Source organism: Callorhinchus milii, unplaced genomic scaffold (genome assembly GCF_018977255.1).
Source record: "Callorhinchus milii isolate IMCB2004 unplaced genomic scaffold, IMCB_Cmil_1.0 Scaffold1, whole genome shotgun sequence".
Taxonomy (NCBI): domain Eukaryota; kingdom Metazoa; phylum Chordata; class Chondrichthyes; order Chimaeriformes; family Callorhinchidae; genus Callorhinchus; species Callorhinchus milii.
The window spans coordinates 68504779-68522790 of NW_024704742.1; the positions used below are offsets into that span (position 1 = coordinate 68504779).

Here is an 18012-nt window from a genome sequence, read left to right on the forward strand (position 1 = left end):
GGAAGAAAAGGACATTAGTGGTGGGTTCTGACCTGGAAGTCAACCATTTTTGTGCTTTATTTTAGCATGGCATCTAAGACATTAGATTCAGCCATGTTATAATGGGGTAGCACTATGCTAAACCACTATTGAGAGCTGCATGTGAATGTTATGAGCAAATATTGTAATTGCACAATTTTACTCTAGAAATAAACATTCAACATACTCTAGAAATAAACACTTTGTCTTGACCTGACCCAGCAATAAATAGACTTTCAACACAATTTGTAGCTTTGTTGGATCAGCCATTTCTTACACATTTCTTTATCTCTCAATTTTACCATCGCATTAACACTAATTTCTGTATCTATAGGTCAGTATATGGTAAACTCTGAAGTCCTAATATACCAGTTCTTGCCTGGCCATTGGCTCCCTATCGCAGAATGGATCCATTTCAAGATCCTCATACTCGCCTACAAATTACTTTATACTCTAGCACAGGGATGGGCAATTATATTGGCTTGCAGGCCACTTCATGAGTTTTGGTAAGCTTCGCAGGCCACACACTTAATATAGATGCAAATGCTTAATAGCACAAAATCAAGTCTTACACTTGTACATGCATAAAATGAAGTCTATATAATTGACACTAAAATTAGGTTAAATATAAACAACTCATTGGGCAGACATTTATTCAATATTTATTCATTTATTCACATATTGATGAGAATGTGAGAAGTTCACTCAATGGGAAGAATGAAAGCGTTGATGTGGGTTAACCAGACAATTGAAGTCAGGCATCGTCTCCATTGTTGCAATGCAGAGTACTGCTGCAAGGTGGTCATCAGTCATCACAAATCTGTTTTGATTTATTGAATTTCATCACAGAAAATTTCTCCTCGCATATGTATGTTGTTCCAAACAGCATAAGCATCTTCCGGGCATGAGCCTTTATTTTTGGAAAGGAATATTCATTAAGAGAGGCGTAAAAACTGGGAAGCGGCACTGATTTGAATTGCTCCGCAAACAATGGATCACATTGCAGGTCAATAAGCTTCAGTTGGAGATCAAATGGGGCTTTGTCAACATCAAATGAGAAAGGTGAAGAAACCAAAGACAGGTCATTTTCGATCAAATTGAAATCCTGGAATCGGCGAGAAAATTCATCATGTAAGTCAAGTAGTGACGAAGTATACTTTTTAAGACTTTGATTGCAAATGATAATCTGCTGCAAAGTTGGAAAGTGGGCGAACAGCCTGTTTCCTATCTTGACGCGATAAAAGAAATAATTTCGTCATAAATGATTTGACACTGCAATACAAATCATGCACAAAGGCCCCCTTCCGTTGCAGTTCTGGCCTGCTCCATATCCCCAAACCCATCACCCCACCATTGGTGGGAGAGCCTTCAGCCACTCTGCCCCCAACCTCTGGAATTCCATCCCCCAATCACTCCGCCTCACCCCCTCCTTAGCCTCCTTCAAGACCCGCCTCAAAACCCACCTCTTCGACTATGCCATTGGTCACCCCCCTTCTCCCCCCTGACCCCAGCTCAGGTCTGAAATGCTGTACACTGTCCAGTGCCTTGGGACATCCTCCCGACGTGAAAGGCGCTATACAAATGTAATCTTGTTGTTGAATTCAGTTCATTCATGTGGCCCATGATATCAATGGCAAATGCGAAATCAGAGAACCAATTCACATCACCCAGCTGTGGGAAATCCAAATCTTTTTGTTTCATGTCCAAAAATCAATCTGTTCTCAGTTTCCACACTCATTTCAAGATCTTTCCTAAACTTAGCCGTCTTACATTCGTGTGATACAGAACATCCGTGTGCTCGGATTCCAATTCCTCAAGCAGAGTTACAAATTGCCTGTGGTTTAATCCTTTTGCTCGAACGTAGTTGACCACTTTCGTAACTGTGTCCACGACATTGCTTAGTTTTAGAACACTCTTACAGAGGACCTCTTGGTGGATAATGCAGTGTAGAAAAACAATATTCTGTTCTGGATTTGTTTCTTTGACTTGATCTTGAATTCTTTTCAGTAACCCAACATGTTTGCCTGTCAGATTTGGGCTTCCATCAGTGGTCACATTCACCAATTTTTTCCACTCCACTCCTAATTTTAAGATACACTTATTTACTGCCTCCAAAGTCTTCTCCAGTTGTCGTTTCATTGACTGCATTGATGCCATTTCTTTTGTGAGCTCAAAATGTTTGGTGATACCTCGAATAAAAATTATCAACTGGGCTGTGTCATTGATATTACAACTCTCATCAGTGCCAGTGAAAAACGTGCAAATACAGGTTCTCCGAGATATCCTCGACACATCTCACAATAGTTCGCCTTGACAAGCTAATATTCTCGAACTGTTTTTTCTTGTCTGGGCATAAAATCGAGGCAGTCAACCATACATTCCTTTATAAATTCTCCTTCAGAGAATGGTTTGCTGTTCTTGGCGATTTTGTGTGCAATCACATAACTCACTCTTGTAATCTCATCCTGGGTCGCAAATTGTTTTGTGAAAATGCTTTGTTCTTTTTGCATTCGAACAACCATCTCATCAGCTTTCTTTCCTTTTTCTTCGGCAGAAACGTTCTTATATTTGCAAGCATGCTCTCAAAATGGCGATTCAAGTTATAGTCTTTCAGCACTGCCACACTTTCTTTGCAAATTAAGCACACAGCTTTTCCACCCACTGGTAAAAAAATATTTAGAAGTCCATTCTTTTTTGAACATTCGGCCTTCAGGGTCCACTTTCCGCTTCTTTGATAAACTCATTTCGAATTAACGTCCTCTTTAGTGACAAGTATTGCTGTAGTTGTCGCGCACGCGTTTAAAAATTTGCCGATCCGTACATTTCTGACGTCAGCCTGATTCAACACTTAAGGGAACGTGCGTACAACTAAGCAGTGTTTCCTGATGTTTCCGGTCTGATTCAAGTGCAAAATTTGTGCGACTTTCTGGGACTGAACAAACTATAATTTTTTCTATAGCTAGACACAATGAAGGGCCGGATAGATATTGGCAGGCTGGATATGATCTGCAGGCCGTATTTTACCCACCCCTGCTCCAGCATCCCCCTACCTCTCCAACCTACTCACACCCCTCTTCCAGCCCCGTCACTCGGTTGGCTTGAATCCCCTGACCCCTCCACTCCAACATTGGTGGCCATGTCTTCAGCTACCACGCCTCAAACCTCTGGAACTGCCCGCCTTAACCCCTCTGCCTTGCCCTCTCTTTACCTGTCTTCAAATTGCACCTGAAGACTTTTTGCTTTGACTGTACCTAGTCACCTTCCCTTTCTCCCTGGTTCGGTGTCAAACTCCGCCATTGTTCAACGCTTCCTCTCCTTCCTTTGGGGATCTGACTAAGTAGCCTTCATCTCTGTAGGACAGGTATTTCCTATCGCCCTACTTCTCAGCTCCCACGAGACATGAAGTATAGTATGGGTTGTAAGAATTAGGCAACTTGGATCTACGGTTCCCAAAGCTTTCCACTGTGTTGTAGACTAATCCACACAGAATTAATTGCTATCAACACCTCCATTATTGTAGCAAGCGACTTCCAGGGTGGTAGAAAGTGGACTAGATGGACCTAGTTGAACAATTCCTGTTCTCTCCCCAGATCGAGCTCCCACTCAGCCTTTGTAAAGCACTGCGAGATATTCTCCCAATGTGAAAGGTGCTAAATAAGTGTGAGTTGTTTCTCAATACGCATTTAATATATTTTGTGAAATGTGCATATCGGGTGATATGAAAGATAAGCTGAACAGGGATTGGATTTTACCTCAGTGTCACTGTAAAACAATACCAATGATACATTTTGCACATTGACGAGACGAGATGTTCTGTTGCTGAGTGGAACTGGACCCGGAGTGACTGATGATGTTGTTGATGACTGGATCCAGAGTGAGGATGGAGGTGGATCGTCTCGAGTTGGTGATTTGACATCCGACAAGTGCAGGTTTGAGGACGATGATGAAGATAAGCGGCCTGGGCGTGAGTGAGCGAGGGCGGAGCTGAAGGTGAGTGTGCGCGGACCGGACCGTGAGTGATGATTATGAATGTGCGGGAACTACATCTGGAGTGAGGAGGAGGAGGATGAAGATGATGAGTTCTGACGGACCCTGGGGGTGAGGAGGATGAAGAAGATGATTGATGATGATGGATGAAGATGACCATTGATGATGATGAAGTGGATGATTGATGATGATCGATGAAGATGATGTCACGCTCTGACTCAGCTCCGCGACGGTTAACCAACGGCTGGTGAGCAGATTTCAAATTACGTCACGTTTGAAGCACGCCCCCCCCCGGACCTGATTGACGGGGCGGATGTCAATCAGAGCTGCACCTGCACTGCCATTGGTGAATGAGCACGTCAATCACTTCAACCCAGACTTCCGGTCCTTACTGCTTGTCAGATGAAGAGAATTCATCATTTCGATTTTTAAAAAGAAATATAGTTTCTCACCGTTAAGCCTTTGGATCCGTCGCCTGTTTATCTGCCGTTCCACCTATCACTTGTGTTACTTGTCGCCCACGGTAGATATGAATTATTTTAAATAAATAGTTTTGAAATGGCATAGTCCCGCCTCCTAGCTCTGATTGGTGAACATGGCGGCTATCGGAGGACGCCGATTGGTGTAGAGCGACGTCCGTCAGATAGACCTTCCGGTCCCTCCCCGCTTTGCCCCGCCCCCCGGGCGGAGCAGCGAGTCGGTGCGGCGGCGATGCGGAGAGACTGAGAGGATTTTGCTGCCGGGCTCGGGGAGCTGTTCAGTGAGGGTCGGCTGTCGCTTCACCCGCCAGTATTCTCCATCTCCCCCGCGCCGCCCCCACATCCCCACACGGGTCATGAAGAAAGTGGGTGGCTCGGAGAGGCAGTCGGTGAGCGGCAGCGGAACCCAAGTGAACGGGGTGACGAACGGTTACCATGGCGGCGGCCGGAGTGAGGAGGAGGGCCGCCAGCGACCAGAGGCGCCTCCGGAGCCTGAGGGAGAGCATCAGCAGGAGCAGAAGCCGTCACGGGCGGGTTACATCCAGGAGCAGAGCCGAGCCTCGGCCCTGAGCATCCCGCGGTGGGATGCGGTCAAAAAGAACCGACCCCGTGAGTAGCGGCTGTCGCTGCGCTCTCGAGCCCATGTTGCCGAGTTGGGCGGTTTCACGCCCAACTGCGCTGGTTTTTGGAGGTCCTCCGCGTCCGAAATAACGGCTTCGGGCTCTGGTGCTTCAGTTAGAATTTAAATGTGTTTTAAAAATTATTTATTTTTAAAAAAACTGAAACCGGCAAACCGCGCTCTCCTTTTTGAAGACCTTTTCCTCGCACAGTTTCAGAATGGGCCACTCTGCTCTGTCGCGCTGACCTATGGCGGGCGGGCGGGCGGGCGGGCGGGCGGGCGGCGGGCGGGATTGGGCTACAACCTGAATTTCTTCCTCGGAGAGCGAATGTTTTATTTTTTTAACAGAGGTACCCCCTTGGAGGGGAGGGGGACTGCGGGTCAGGTTATTTTTATTGTCCTTTAGACACCCTTCCTTTTTTCCCCCTTTTGTATTTCAGCTCAAAATGTCGATTAAAAGCTCATTAAAAATAGCCTGGGACTGATCTCTCTTTAAGTCTCAAGTGTTTGTGTGGCTATAAATAAATCAGGTGGCTGTACATGTGTCAGGATGGATAGTCCTATCAGGAGCTGGGATTTTGAAAGCCATCGTACAAATTGTGACTTAGTTAGCCGCCACGGAACCAGCCGTAGGAATAATAGTGTGCACTGTATGTGTCAAGCTTTGGCTTATGATCCAGCACTGTATTGCACAATTTTGTCAAAGCTGCTGAGTTGTGGGGGGAGCGGGGAAAGGATCTGTTCCTTGCCACACAAAATGGTGTCCATTACGCTGAACGTAGTTCTGAGGTTGCATTGTACAGATTGGTTTATTCTGTGATTTCAGTCAAATGGAATCTGGTTAAATATGTTCTGCAGCTGCGGATCGCCCCCTCGCAAACATATATCGTCTTCCACTGTAGCTATCTAAATCCGCCCTTTGTCATGTGTCAAATTGAACATTTTTCAAATAAAATCCAACTTGACCATGTCGTCAATCGTAGGTGAAATTAACACATCTCTCTTTACCAATTGTGGGATTCTGAGGATGAACAGAAACTGGTTGAAGGTTTAGACATCCTGGAATGTGTACCCCTTTTATTGGGTTGTTGCTTTTCGCTCACAGACGTATACTAAGCGGTAATCCTTCATAGAATGAAGGCTGTATAAAGCTGCGTAAGGGTGCACTGCATTAGATGCCTTGTGTTGCAAACCTTCAGCTTCACGATTGCACCTTTGATATTTAATTGTAAAAATAAGCTATATATACAAAACAAATGCTTTAAATTCACCTCGGGAGAATGTCCCAAGGCGTTGGACAGAGTACAGCATTTCAGACCTGAGCTGGGGGAGGGGAAGGGGGGTGGCCGATGGCATGGTCGAAGAGGAGGTTTTTGAGGCGGGACTTGAAGGAGGCTAAGGTTGGGACGAGCCGGAGTGAGGGGGGGATGGAATTCCAGAGTTTGGGGGCAGAGTGGCTGAAGGCTCTCCCACCAATGGTGGGGCGGGTGGATCGGGGGACATGGAGCAGGCCGGAGCCAGCTGAGCGGAGGGAGCGGGCGGGTTGGTAGGGGGTTAGGAGGTCACAGAGGTAGGATGGGGGGAGGCCATGGAGGGCTTTGTATGTGAGGACCAGGATCTTGAACTGGATCCTCTGAAGGATAGGGAGCCAATGGAATCGGGCGAGAATAGGGGAGATGGGGTCACAGAGTTTGGTGCAGGAGAGGACACGGGCTGCAGAGTTCTGGATTATCTGCAGCCTGTGGAGAGAGGATTCACAAGGATGATCCCACAACTGAGAGGTTATATCTATCAGGAAAGGCTGTACATGCTTGGACTCTTCTTTTGAAAAGAGGAGGGTAAGGGGTGACCTGATAGAGGTCTTTGAAACGGTGAAAGATTTTGATAGGGTAGACATAGAGAAAATGTTTCTACTTGTGGGGGAGACCAAAACCAGGGGCCATCAATATAAAATAGTCACAAATAAATCAAATAGGGAAGTTAGAAGAAATTTCTTCACACACAGAGTACTAGGAATGTGGCACATTCTACCACAAGGAATTGTTGCAGCAAATAGCATAGATACATTTAAGGGGAAGGCTAGACAGGTACATGAGAGAGAAAGGAATAGAAGGTTATGCTTGAAGGCTTAGTTGATGAAGGGCAGGAGGAGGCTCATGTGGAGCATGAACACTGACATAGACCAGTTGGGACGAATGGCCTTTTCTGTGCTGTGCATTCTAATGTATAAACTGCTATATCAAATGCAAGAGGGGGCAAGATGAAGGGACTATGGGCTGGAATTCAAAGAGTGGGAGCAGAGAGGCTGAAGGCCTGACTGCCGATCGTGGGGCGGGCAGGGCGGGAGAGACATGAAGCGGTCCAAAGCTGCTGAGCGGACAGGATGGTATGGATATTAAAACGCAGTCCTTCAATATGACAAGATTTAGATTTTTGTTGGTGATCCACCCATAAGGTGGGATTTTCTAATAAATACAGTACATATCACAATAATAGTAATTTGCCTCATTCAGACAACAATTGTATAAATTGGATGGAAATACTTTTACTTTTTATTTAAACCTATGCTGTCGACATGTATTGCAATTTAATTTAAAATTAGGTTTAAAATGGTTGCTGACCCATGTGCAGCAGTCCCTGGTGAATTGTGCCTTGGGTTGTTTGCTTTTTGGTACACTATTGCATCTTTAGTTTTTTTCATTTCCTGGACTGCTGTGGCTGTTGACCATCTTGAGATGCTGAAGTAATTGTAAATAACTGATCAGTGTTATGATCCATTAACGCAGGCTAAGCAATATTTGCTCACAATGCAGAATTCAGTTCTTCCCTCCCCCTTTCATGCATAAAGATTTTGAATCCGATCCCATGAAATACAGTGAAGGGGCTTTACAACTTTCTGCATATTTTTCAGGCGAGTAATTCACGGAGGAATATATTAATTTGGATGGACAGGTGCAGCCCAACAAAACTGAAAAAGATTTTATTTTAATTTTATTATTATTATTTATTATTAAGGATGCGATTTGTGAAATAATAATCCATGCATTTGATAGAACGCCTTTTACGTCAGGAGGCTGTCTCAAAGTGCTTCACATGATTACTCTCAAGTGCAGTGACTGTATTTTATCGATGAACGCCTATTAAACGTGACGATCGAGCAGGGAAAACCCATCATTCGTTTTTGTTGTGGATAGATTGCCCTCTGCTGCTGAGAGGTTAGGGTAATAGGATTTAAGAAAAATTAAGTGGTGTTCGATTTGGGAAGCAGAGACTTTAATTATCAGAATTTTTTCAGTCAAGACTGTAGTATTCCTTTGTGTAACCTAGTTATTAAAAATGTGAAATTAAAAATTGGATTAGCATCGAATTTGCAAATAACATTTAAGGTGGACTGCAATGGTGGCAGTGCACATTCACAACCCTGGTAAGTGATTTCCCCACTGATTTCAAGAGGACTACATCTTTATACATTTACCTCCTCTGGAGCTACATGAACTGCAGTATTTGAGTTTGACTGTTTTGTGTTGGACAGGATTCAGTCAGTAATGTTTTTTTCAAATGGGGATGAATATGAAGCTTAACATCTCTTTAGATGGGATTCTAAACTATTTATTGAATAGTCGCTCTTAAACCTAGGAAATTGCTATTTAATATAGGTATTTGCATGGACCTACTTGAGTTCTTGCAGTTAAAATTTTACATTATGATCAACCATCCAACCTAAGGCGTCGCCTTGGCATCCTTAGTCACATTCTTGCATCCGGGTTGGAAGAATCATCAGACGTAGTCAGTGCTGATAAATAAGTACTAGCATTTTGTTGCATTGTCAGAGGTGCCATCTTTCAGATGAAACATTCAACTAGAAGAGGAGTGAGTTTCTCCTAGAGTCCAAGCCAGCAGTCCTTCTAATCAATTGTTTCTTCTTTTAATAATAAAAATAATCCTAGGATTTTATGTAAAAATACATATATATGAGATATAAAGCGAATTCATAGAATCATAGCATTATACAGCACAGAAGGAGGCCATGCTGGCTCTTGAAAGAGCTATCCAAATTAATCACACTCCCCAAAGCCTTGCAAATTTGTCCTCCCCAAATATCTATCCACTTCTCTCTTGAAAGTTGTTAGCAAATCAGCTTCCACCACCCTTTCAGGCAGTGTATTCCAGATCCAAACAACTCGCTGTGTAAAAAAAATTTCTCCTCACCTCCCCTCTGTTTTTTTTGGCAACTATTTTAAATTTGTGTCTTCTGGTTATTGACCCGCCTGCCAGTGGGAACAGTTTTTCCCTGTTCACTGCCCTCAAGATCAAAATCCCCTCATAATTTTGAACACCTCTATTAACTCTCCCCTTAACCTTTTCTGCTCCAAGGAAAACAATCCTAGCTTCTCTAGTCTCTCCACATAACTCAAGTCCCCCATTCCTTGTACCATCCTGGTAAATCTCCTTTGTACCCTCTCCAAGGCCTTGGAGAGATTTCTCCTCTAGCCTCCACACCGTATCGTGCGGCGATCTTCAGGGCTCTGCCCTCGGTCCCCTCCTCTTCAATATCTATGTGCTCTTTCTTGGTCATGCATCCTTCCGCAGACAAGGGATCAACTTCTACATGTAGGTGGATGATGCCCAACACTATCTCTGTGTCTCCACCCTCGACTCCAGGGCCACTGCTGTCCTGACAGAATGTTTGTCAGACATCAAGTCCTGGATGAGAGCTAACTTTCCTCAGTTGAACATTAACAAGACCGAGGCTCTCCTGATTGACTCCTGTCAGCGCCTCCACATTTCAGGCGCTGACAGCATCACCATCCATGGTTGCACACTCCACCTTCCAAGCCACCCCGTAACATTGGCATCTTGTTTGACTCTCAACTTTATACCCCACATCTGTGCCATGACCCGCTCTGCCTTCCACCTCCGCAACATCTCCCAGCTCCGCCACTGTCACACCGCAGGCCACCAAAACCCTCATACACGCTTTCATAATAACAAGGCTTGACTATGCAAGTCGGCCTCCGCAACTCCTCTGTCCATAGGCTGCAGATCAACCAGAACTCTGCAGCCCGTTTCCTCTCCTGCACCAGGCTCCGTGACCCTTTCAACCCCATCCTCGTCTGACTCCACTGGCTTCCCATCACACAGAGGATACAGGTCCAGATCCTGGTCCTCACCTTCAAAGCCCTCTATGGTCTTGCTCCCTCCTACCTCTGTGACCTCCTAATCCCCTGCCATCCTGCCCCACTCCCTCCGCTCAGCAGACACCGGCCTGCTTCACGTCCCCCGCCTCGCCTGCCCCCCATTGGCATGCGGGCCTTCTGCCACTCTGCCCCCACCCTCTGGAACTCCATCCTGTAGTCCCTCCCTCTCGACCCATTCCTTGCCTCCTTCAAGACCTACAACTACTTGAGCAGGCAGATAGATTCTCAGTTTGACTGTTCATCCGAAGGATGCATGACTTTCAAAGGCATTTGGGAAAACCTTTCGCGTAGAAAATTGGTATCTGCACTTCCTTACAAATACTCAGTGTGTTTCATAGCAATTACCTGTGAGATATTTCAATGGGAAAGAATCTGTATCAAATACAAGTATTATTATATACCATCCCAGGATTTTACAAAATGAGTGTTAAAGTGAAAACCTGCAATAGATTTTTTTTTTCCCCCCCACCTTTCTGCCCCATTTATCTGTGTGCAAAATTGCTTAGCTGTAATTTTGACCTAATAAATAATGTATTGGTTTGAATAGTAAGAGATCTCACATATCCATTTTTCCCTTCTTTATAGCCTTTCCGTGGTTTGGAATTGACATTGGTGGGACCTTGGTAAAGCTGGTTTATTTTCAACCGAATGACATTACTATTGAAGAGGAGCATGAGGAAGTGATTAACCTGAGAAGTATACAGAAGTATTTGACATGCAATGTAACTTATGGCTCCTCTGGCATCCGTGATGTGCATCTCCAACTCAAAGACTTGACGATTTGTGGGCGTAAAGGGAACTTGCATTTCATACGGTTTCCTACCCAAAACATGGGGGCCTTTATTCAGATGGGCAAGGAGAAACACTTTTCAAGTCTGCACACAGTATTATGTGCGACAGGAGGTGGTGCATACAAATTTGAGGAAGATTTGCGCACAGTATGTATATCTTGACTCTGCCATTTTTACTTAATCCTGTCATTTTGAGCTACTGGAGTTGTTTCTATTCCTTTTATAAGTAAATGTAATGTTTGGAAAAATCTGGTATTAGAAGAAAATTGTGAATGCCTAGTGTAATGTTTTCCTCCGGGTCCCTATACTTTTTAATATTTGTCTTTCAAGAATTCCTCTTTAATTATTTACTGCCCTTTTACCCACTTACCAACACTAGTAATATTTATTACTGTTTACTCTTCAACAACAGCAGCAACAACAACAAATTCCATTTGCCTTTCACGTCGTCAGGACGGGGAGGAGCGCAGGGAGGTTAGGGGTAGGAGGGTGGCCGAAGGCGCAGTTGAAGAAGAAGGTCTTGAGACGTGCCTTCAAGGAGGCAAGGGAACGAGCAAGGCAAAGGAACTGTGGGATGAAGGTCCAAAGGGTGGGGCAGAGAGGTTGAAGACCCAACTGCTGATGGTGAGATAGGCAGGGGATGTGGAGCAGGCCAGAGCCTGGTGAGCGGAGGGAGTGGACAGGTTGATATGGTGTTAGCAGGTCACAGAGGTAGGAAGGAGCAAGGCCGTGGACGGTTTTGAAGGTGAGGATTTTGACCTCTATCCTGTGGGAGGTGGGACACCAGTGGAGTCAAGCGAAGATGGGGTTGATAGAGTTACGGAGCCTAGTGCGGGGAGGATACAAGCTGCAGAGTTCTGGATGATCTGCAGCCTGTGCAGGGAAGAGTTGGGAAGGCCGACAAACAAGGAGTTGGAGTAGTCTATCCTAGATGTAATAAATGGTGGATGAGGGTTTCGGAGGCCTGAGGGGTGAGGCAGTGGCGGAGTCAGGCAATGCTGCGGAGATGGGGGGAGGCAGAGCGGGTCATGCCATCAAACTGTCATCAATGGGGAAAAAATTAGTCCATTAGTCAATCTGTGCAATATATTCTTGTAAGTCGAATGAAGTCTGCAGGTTGAATGTGTTATACTTGTATTTCTGCTCTTGTATAATTACTGTTTGCACTGGGACTAGAAAATGCGATTATCATCAAACACAACTCTGCTCACATATCCAAAAGTGAATTTATATTCATTATGTTGATTAACCTTTCTAGACCTTTTAGAAAAATAAGCTTAGAAAATGCTTTTCTAAGATTTACCCAATAGTGTATCTGCACAAGTGTACAGTCTGTACTTTATCACCTGATCTGAGCCGAGACAAAAGTAGGAGTAAAATCAGTTTCAGCTCTTCATTGCTGGCTAGTGACATTGGGAGGGTGGATATGTACGTGCACACAAGGAAGCCATTCAACCCATTGAAGCTGATGGCAATTTTATTAGATCATAGCAGATCTTTTATTCCCTTGTCCTGCCTTTTCTCCATACAGCTTTATGTGCCCCTTTTATCTTCCCCCCTCCCTTGCCTACTTCAAGTTCTATCTCAAGACTTTCCTCTTCGACTGTGCCTACAGTCATTATCCCACCATCACCCTTTTGCCCTCCACCCCTCCTGACTCCAACCCCAGCTTGGGTGCAAACCCTTGACTGTCCAGCGTCCTTCTGATGTGATCAGCGCTGTATAAATGCAATCTTTTGGTGTTGTATTTAATTTGTACACCTATTAAGAATTTTTTCATTAGACACCCATTGTCGAGACTAATGCATGGATAGTTGCCATGGATGGAGAACTCGCGGAACCATACATTGGTAGAAGTAATAAAAGAGTCAGACATTGTCAGGAGAGATGGGGCAAGAGGAGGAAACTATGTGTGGTAATTAAATCCTGCATGTTAAAAACAATGTTGAGACATGTTTAAATGTGTATTGGCCAACAATCCCCAAAATAAAATTGATCACATTCCACGGCCATTTGTGGGCAAATTTGCTGCAGCATTCACCCACCAAAAACACAGTAACTGCATTTTTCAGTTTAACCTGTGAAGTGCTTTAAGACGTCCTGGAGTGAAAGGTGCTTTATCAAATGTAAGGATTATTATTACATGGCTGCTGTATTAGCCATAAATATTGTGGAGTCCTGTAGCTCAGTGGTTAGAGCACTCGCTATGCAAGCGCGAGACCTGAGTTTAATTCCAGGCAGAGGGCGAAATCTTGGGCAAGTTTCCTTACTCCACACAGAGCCTAATAATAATCCCTCCAAAACCAAAAACAATAATAAATTGGTCATTTTCAATCTACGACTGTTTGTGGGACATTGCTGTGCGCAATTGGCTGCCGCGTTCGCCCACAAATATACAGTCAATTCACTTTACAGGCGTGTTCTGTGAAGCGCTTTGGGACGTCCTCCCGACGTGAAAAGCGCTATATCAAATGCAAGGATTATTATTATTACATTTTGTAGCATATTCTGTTGTGCTTATAATGATAATCCTTGCATTTGATATAGTGCCTTATCACATCTTTGAGACGTCTGTCTCAAAGCGCTTATATGGATATACTGTAAAATGAATTGACTATTTTGTGGGTGAAACGTGGCAGCCAATTGTACACAAGCAGTATTCCTACAAACAGTGGTGGATTGAGTGACTAAATTATTTTTTATTTTTGAAGGGAATCAGCAGATTGAAAAGTTTTATTTTTAGCAGTTTCTATTTAGAGTTTGGGCAGTGTTTTTAATATGTTGACAAATAGTAATTTAGGTCTTGCCCTGCTTTCTTTCAGATTGTTAATCTCCAGCTTCGAAAACTGGATGAGCTTCATTGCCTTATCCAAGGGATGCTGCATATTGATTCATCAGGTTTTAATGGGTCTGCAGACTGCTATTACTTTGAGAATCCAACAGATCTGGAAAAATGCAAGAAGGTGGCGTACCCTTTGGACAACCCATATCCACTGCTGCTGGTGAATATTGGCTCAGGAGTCAGCATTTTGGCTGTGTATTCTAAAGATAATTACAAGCGAGTAACTGGCACCAGGTGAGCATCAAATGCTGCAACATCAATTAAGGTGCTTATAGTGGTGGAGCGCTCTGAGACACTGCCCTGCATGGAGGGTGCTGTATCAGTGCAAGTTGTTGAGATGATGTCTTAAAGAAACTACAGAAGATGAATACCTTTTCCATGTATTTTTAGCTGCATTATGCAATCTGGCTTCATCCCTGGAACCTCTTATGATGTCTAAGTTTTGTAGCCACAATAATCAATAATAAATAATAATCCTTACATTTGCTATAGAACCTTTCATGTCGGGTGGACGTCCCAAAGCTCTTCACAGAATTTAATGGAAAATCTAGTGTCGCATGTGTCAGACACCTTGCTGACCAAAACAAAATTGCTTGCGATTTAAAATTATTGTGACTTTGCCAATTACTTTTTGGATCGAACTTAATACATTTCTTTTGAAGAAATCAAGATTATAGATACTATTATCTAATCGTTTTTTTCAAAAAGTTTTACTGTCAAACTCTTGCGTCATTCGACTATTCCTTGAAGTAATGCTTCATTTTGTTACTGATTTTTCTTTTTGGTCTGGCATCACAGAAACACACCACCATATTTAAGAATATCTAAGTCAAATGACCGAGTTCCACATATTCCTGGAAATTTCCCTTTGTTTGGAATGGCATACACACTCACTCCCTAGAAAGTTTAACAAGCTTGTCATTGTGAATATACACTGTCTGTCAAGCTTCCTGCTTATCCAGCCAGGATTACTCTGCTTCTTTGGCTTTAGCAATAGCTGAGAAGAAACAATATCCAACGATTGGATTATCATTTCAGTTGTTTATCACTGTGATGGAATGTTACCTAGTTTCTAAATAGAAAATACTCATTTTATAAAGAGGCAGTATTCGGTATACCATTGGAAACGGTCTCTAATTTATAATAATACCTGTACCTGTTGCAGCTATGCTTGCAACCAAAGGATCCAATATGGAATGTAGATTTCAGTGATACCACTCACAGACCATTTAACATGCCATAAAAACTGTATGTACACCTTAAGCAAAACTGTCATACATGTGTGATGAACTTGTTTTGGTCATAACTCATGAACGATAGAAGTTCCCATCAAAGGGTCATCATAGCTCGTGAATGATAGAAGATCTTATCAAAGCTACGCTGACTGAAGGGGTTTACTGTGTGATATGGCAAGTCCTTGAGTTTTTGCAAGGCTTCCGTGTAGACGACATTTGCAGTTTTTTCTCCTTCAGCCTGATGTACAGGTTTTGAGATGAATCCACACGTGAGCATCCAACATAGAATTGTCCATGGGAAAAGCAGAGTGTGTTCAAGAAAAGGCCAGCAACCTTTAATCTCTGCCCCTGTGCCTTGTCAATTGACATGGCAAAGCATATTTGAACATGGAATTATAGCCTTTTGAACTCAAAACTGGTCATCACTTGGGAGCAGTGGGATGCAAGGAATGATTACATCTTCCCCTTTGAACTGATCAGTCAGAATAATTGCTTCTATAACTGCTTTACCACCAACATTGCATAGCTTTGGTGGATCTAGATACCTCAGCAGCGTGATTATGCATCAAAGCTTTAGTATGAGTTTGTGTGGAGGCACACCGGATGGTTTCAAAGAGTTTAAAAACTCAGTTGGGTAGTTAACAGCATTTTCGATGTCATGAATAATGTCTATGGACTTGTACACAGTTTCTTGGCCAGGGATGTCATTGAGTAGCTGGGAATTGATCTTGCAGGCAGATTCATTTTTTTGGAGCAAGGATTGCTCATTGACACAACCATTTATGATATATGTAGTTATGGCTGAGGTTCGGGAAAACGTTTTTGAGCTTTGCTATATCTTGTACAATGGTCCCACAACCCTCGGGGATCTGAATTTGACCATCTGTTGGATCCACTGGAACTTTGCCAACCCCAGTTTCCAGAAGGAGGTTTGCATATGCCCCAGCTGCAAAACTGCAATGAAGGTGGACTCACGTGTTTGTCTTGAGGTTAATCTCCTCCACACATGGCCACAGCCTGGAAGCCTTAAGACTGGCATTCAGTTCATCAGCATGGGTACCACGTTGTATGGCAGGTAGTGTCTGGTGGAAGTCTCCTGACAAAATAAGTGTCATCCCTCCCATCATCTGGATGTTTTCTCTGATGTCCTGAAGTGTCCTGTCCAGAGCCTCAAAGGCATGCTTGTGCGACACAGTGCATTCATCCCACACAATGGTTTTACAGTCCTTGATCAATGTAGCTGCAGCTGTAACCTTCTTGATATTGCACACTGGATCCTCTGTATGAGAAAGGTTCAGTGGCAGCTTGAAGGCAGAATGGACTGTTCTGCTGCCCGTAAGTAGAGTTACCGAAGTAAGCAGAGGACACAACTGCAAGTGCAATTTTTCCCCTGGACCAAATCTTGGCCAAGATGTGATTGATGAGGTATGTTTTTTCTATACCACCAGGTGCATCAAGAAAGATAATGCCTCCTTCATTGTGGTCAACTTTGTGAAGATCCTCTGATATGCTGCAGCTTGATCTTCTGTCGTGGTTGATTCTCTCTCCTGGACAAACTGCTGCATTTCATATTGGTTATTGGTTGATTTCCTGCAAAAGTTCTCTGGCCATGGTCACATCTTCTGTTCTGTGAATACAGGGCAGACCATAGTGTGGCAATGCCTTTCCTCCCACAGCCATTAGTTTGTCTTCTAAGTGTATGAGGGCTTGGTTGAAGATGGCATCACTGTAGTCCAACTCAGTTTGTGGATTTGCACTGCGTAACTAATGGAAAACCTCTTCTGACATGCTTTCTTTGTGGTTATTCTACAGCTGTTTTGGGTTAGACAGACCATAGGTGTGCAGCATGATGGCAAACAAATCCCTCAGTCTGATAGTAGACCGTGCTGTGGCTGCTTCTTCTAATGTCTGGTTCCAGTGGGCATCGTCTTCTAGGAGACACCTGCAGTGGCATGTTTCTCAGAAAGTATTGCAGACTTCGTCATCAACGGTTTTAAGATCCTTATAGCTTATTGGACCTCCCACAATGTGCAGCAATAGCGTTAAGAAGTAGCATTCAAAGTTGTTTGGATGCGCTGTGTACACCCTGCCAAGTGCGTCACTGGACTTGACAGAGATAGTCTTCAACAGGAGTACCTCGAACTCTTCACTTCCACTTCTTGGTATGGGAGTTCCATGTGAAATACTTTGGGACCTCCCAGTAGAGAAGGATTTTTGCAAACTCGTCCTGTTGAATAGTTCGAAGAATGAGTTAGTGTGGTTTTTTGGAGGTTCAAGTGAACCTTTGCCTTTCCCGAACATTTGCTTCTGTAAAAAAAAAAAACACCTTTGGGCGTTTTCAAGGTGAATCTGAAGGTGTTGGACCACGGGATGTGGATCATGTATGTGGAAGCCCAAAGTTCTCAAGATTGCTTCATTGGTGCTTACATATCGGCACATCTAGTAGTATATTGCCTTGTCTCTTTGGGCTTCCTCCCTCTCGGGTTGAAACACAGCCATGTTGTATCCCTTGTTCATATATTTGATGCTCTTAGCAGAGTTGCAAAACTCGACATTGATGTGAGTGTTGAAGAGCCAAGGGAAAAAGGGTCTGTATGGGACAACCCAACTGTTGTCTTCTTCCACCTGCTGTTTGCTGTTTGTCAGTACTGAATGGCATCCACCACCTCCAGTTGACCTCCAGCCTGTACAAAGGATACCCATCATGACCTGGGTCTCCTGTACGAAGCTCCTTGGATATTGCTTTGAGCAGGAGTCATCTTTCATGCAGGGAGATTTTTTGTTGAAGTGTCTACATGGACCTTGAATCATGTGTTTCTTTATGATTTCAAAGAGTACAGAGT

General features: G+C 43.8%; 1 protein-coding gene across 2 annotated transcripts in view; it reads left to right on the forward strand.

Annotated features, from left to right (window-relative positions):
- The first annotated feature begins 4709 nt into the window (after positions 1–4709).
- The window catches only part of LOC103181500 (pantothenate kinase 3), a 29032-nt gene continuing 15729 nt past the window's right edge, over positions 4710–18012 (forward strand). For both annotated transcript variants that reach the window (XM_007898026.2, XM_007898027.2), the window contains exons 1-3: positions 4710–5093; positions 10887–11239; positions 13915–14168. In XM_007898026.2, the coding sequence (XP_007896217.1) occupies positions 4841–5093; positions 10887–11239; positions 13915–14168 (860 nt within the window). In that variant the 5' untranslated portion in view covers positions 4710–4840. The remainder of the gene's footprint in view (positions 5094–10886; positions 11240–13914; positions 14169–18012) is intronic.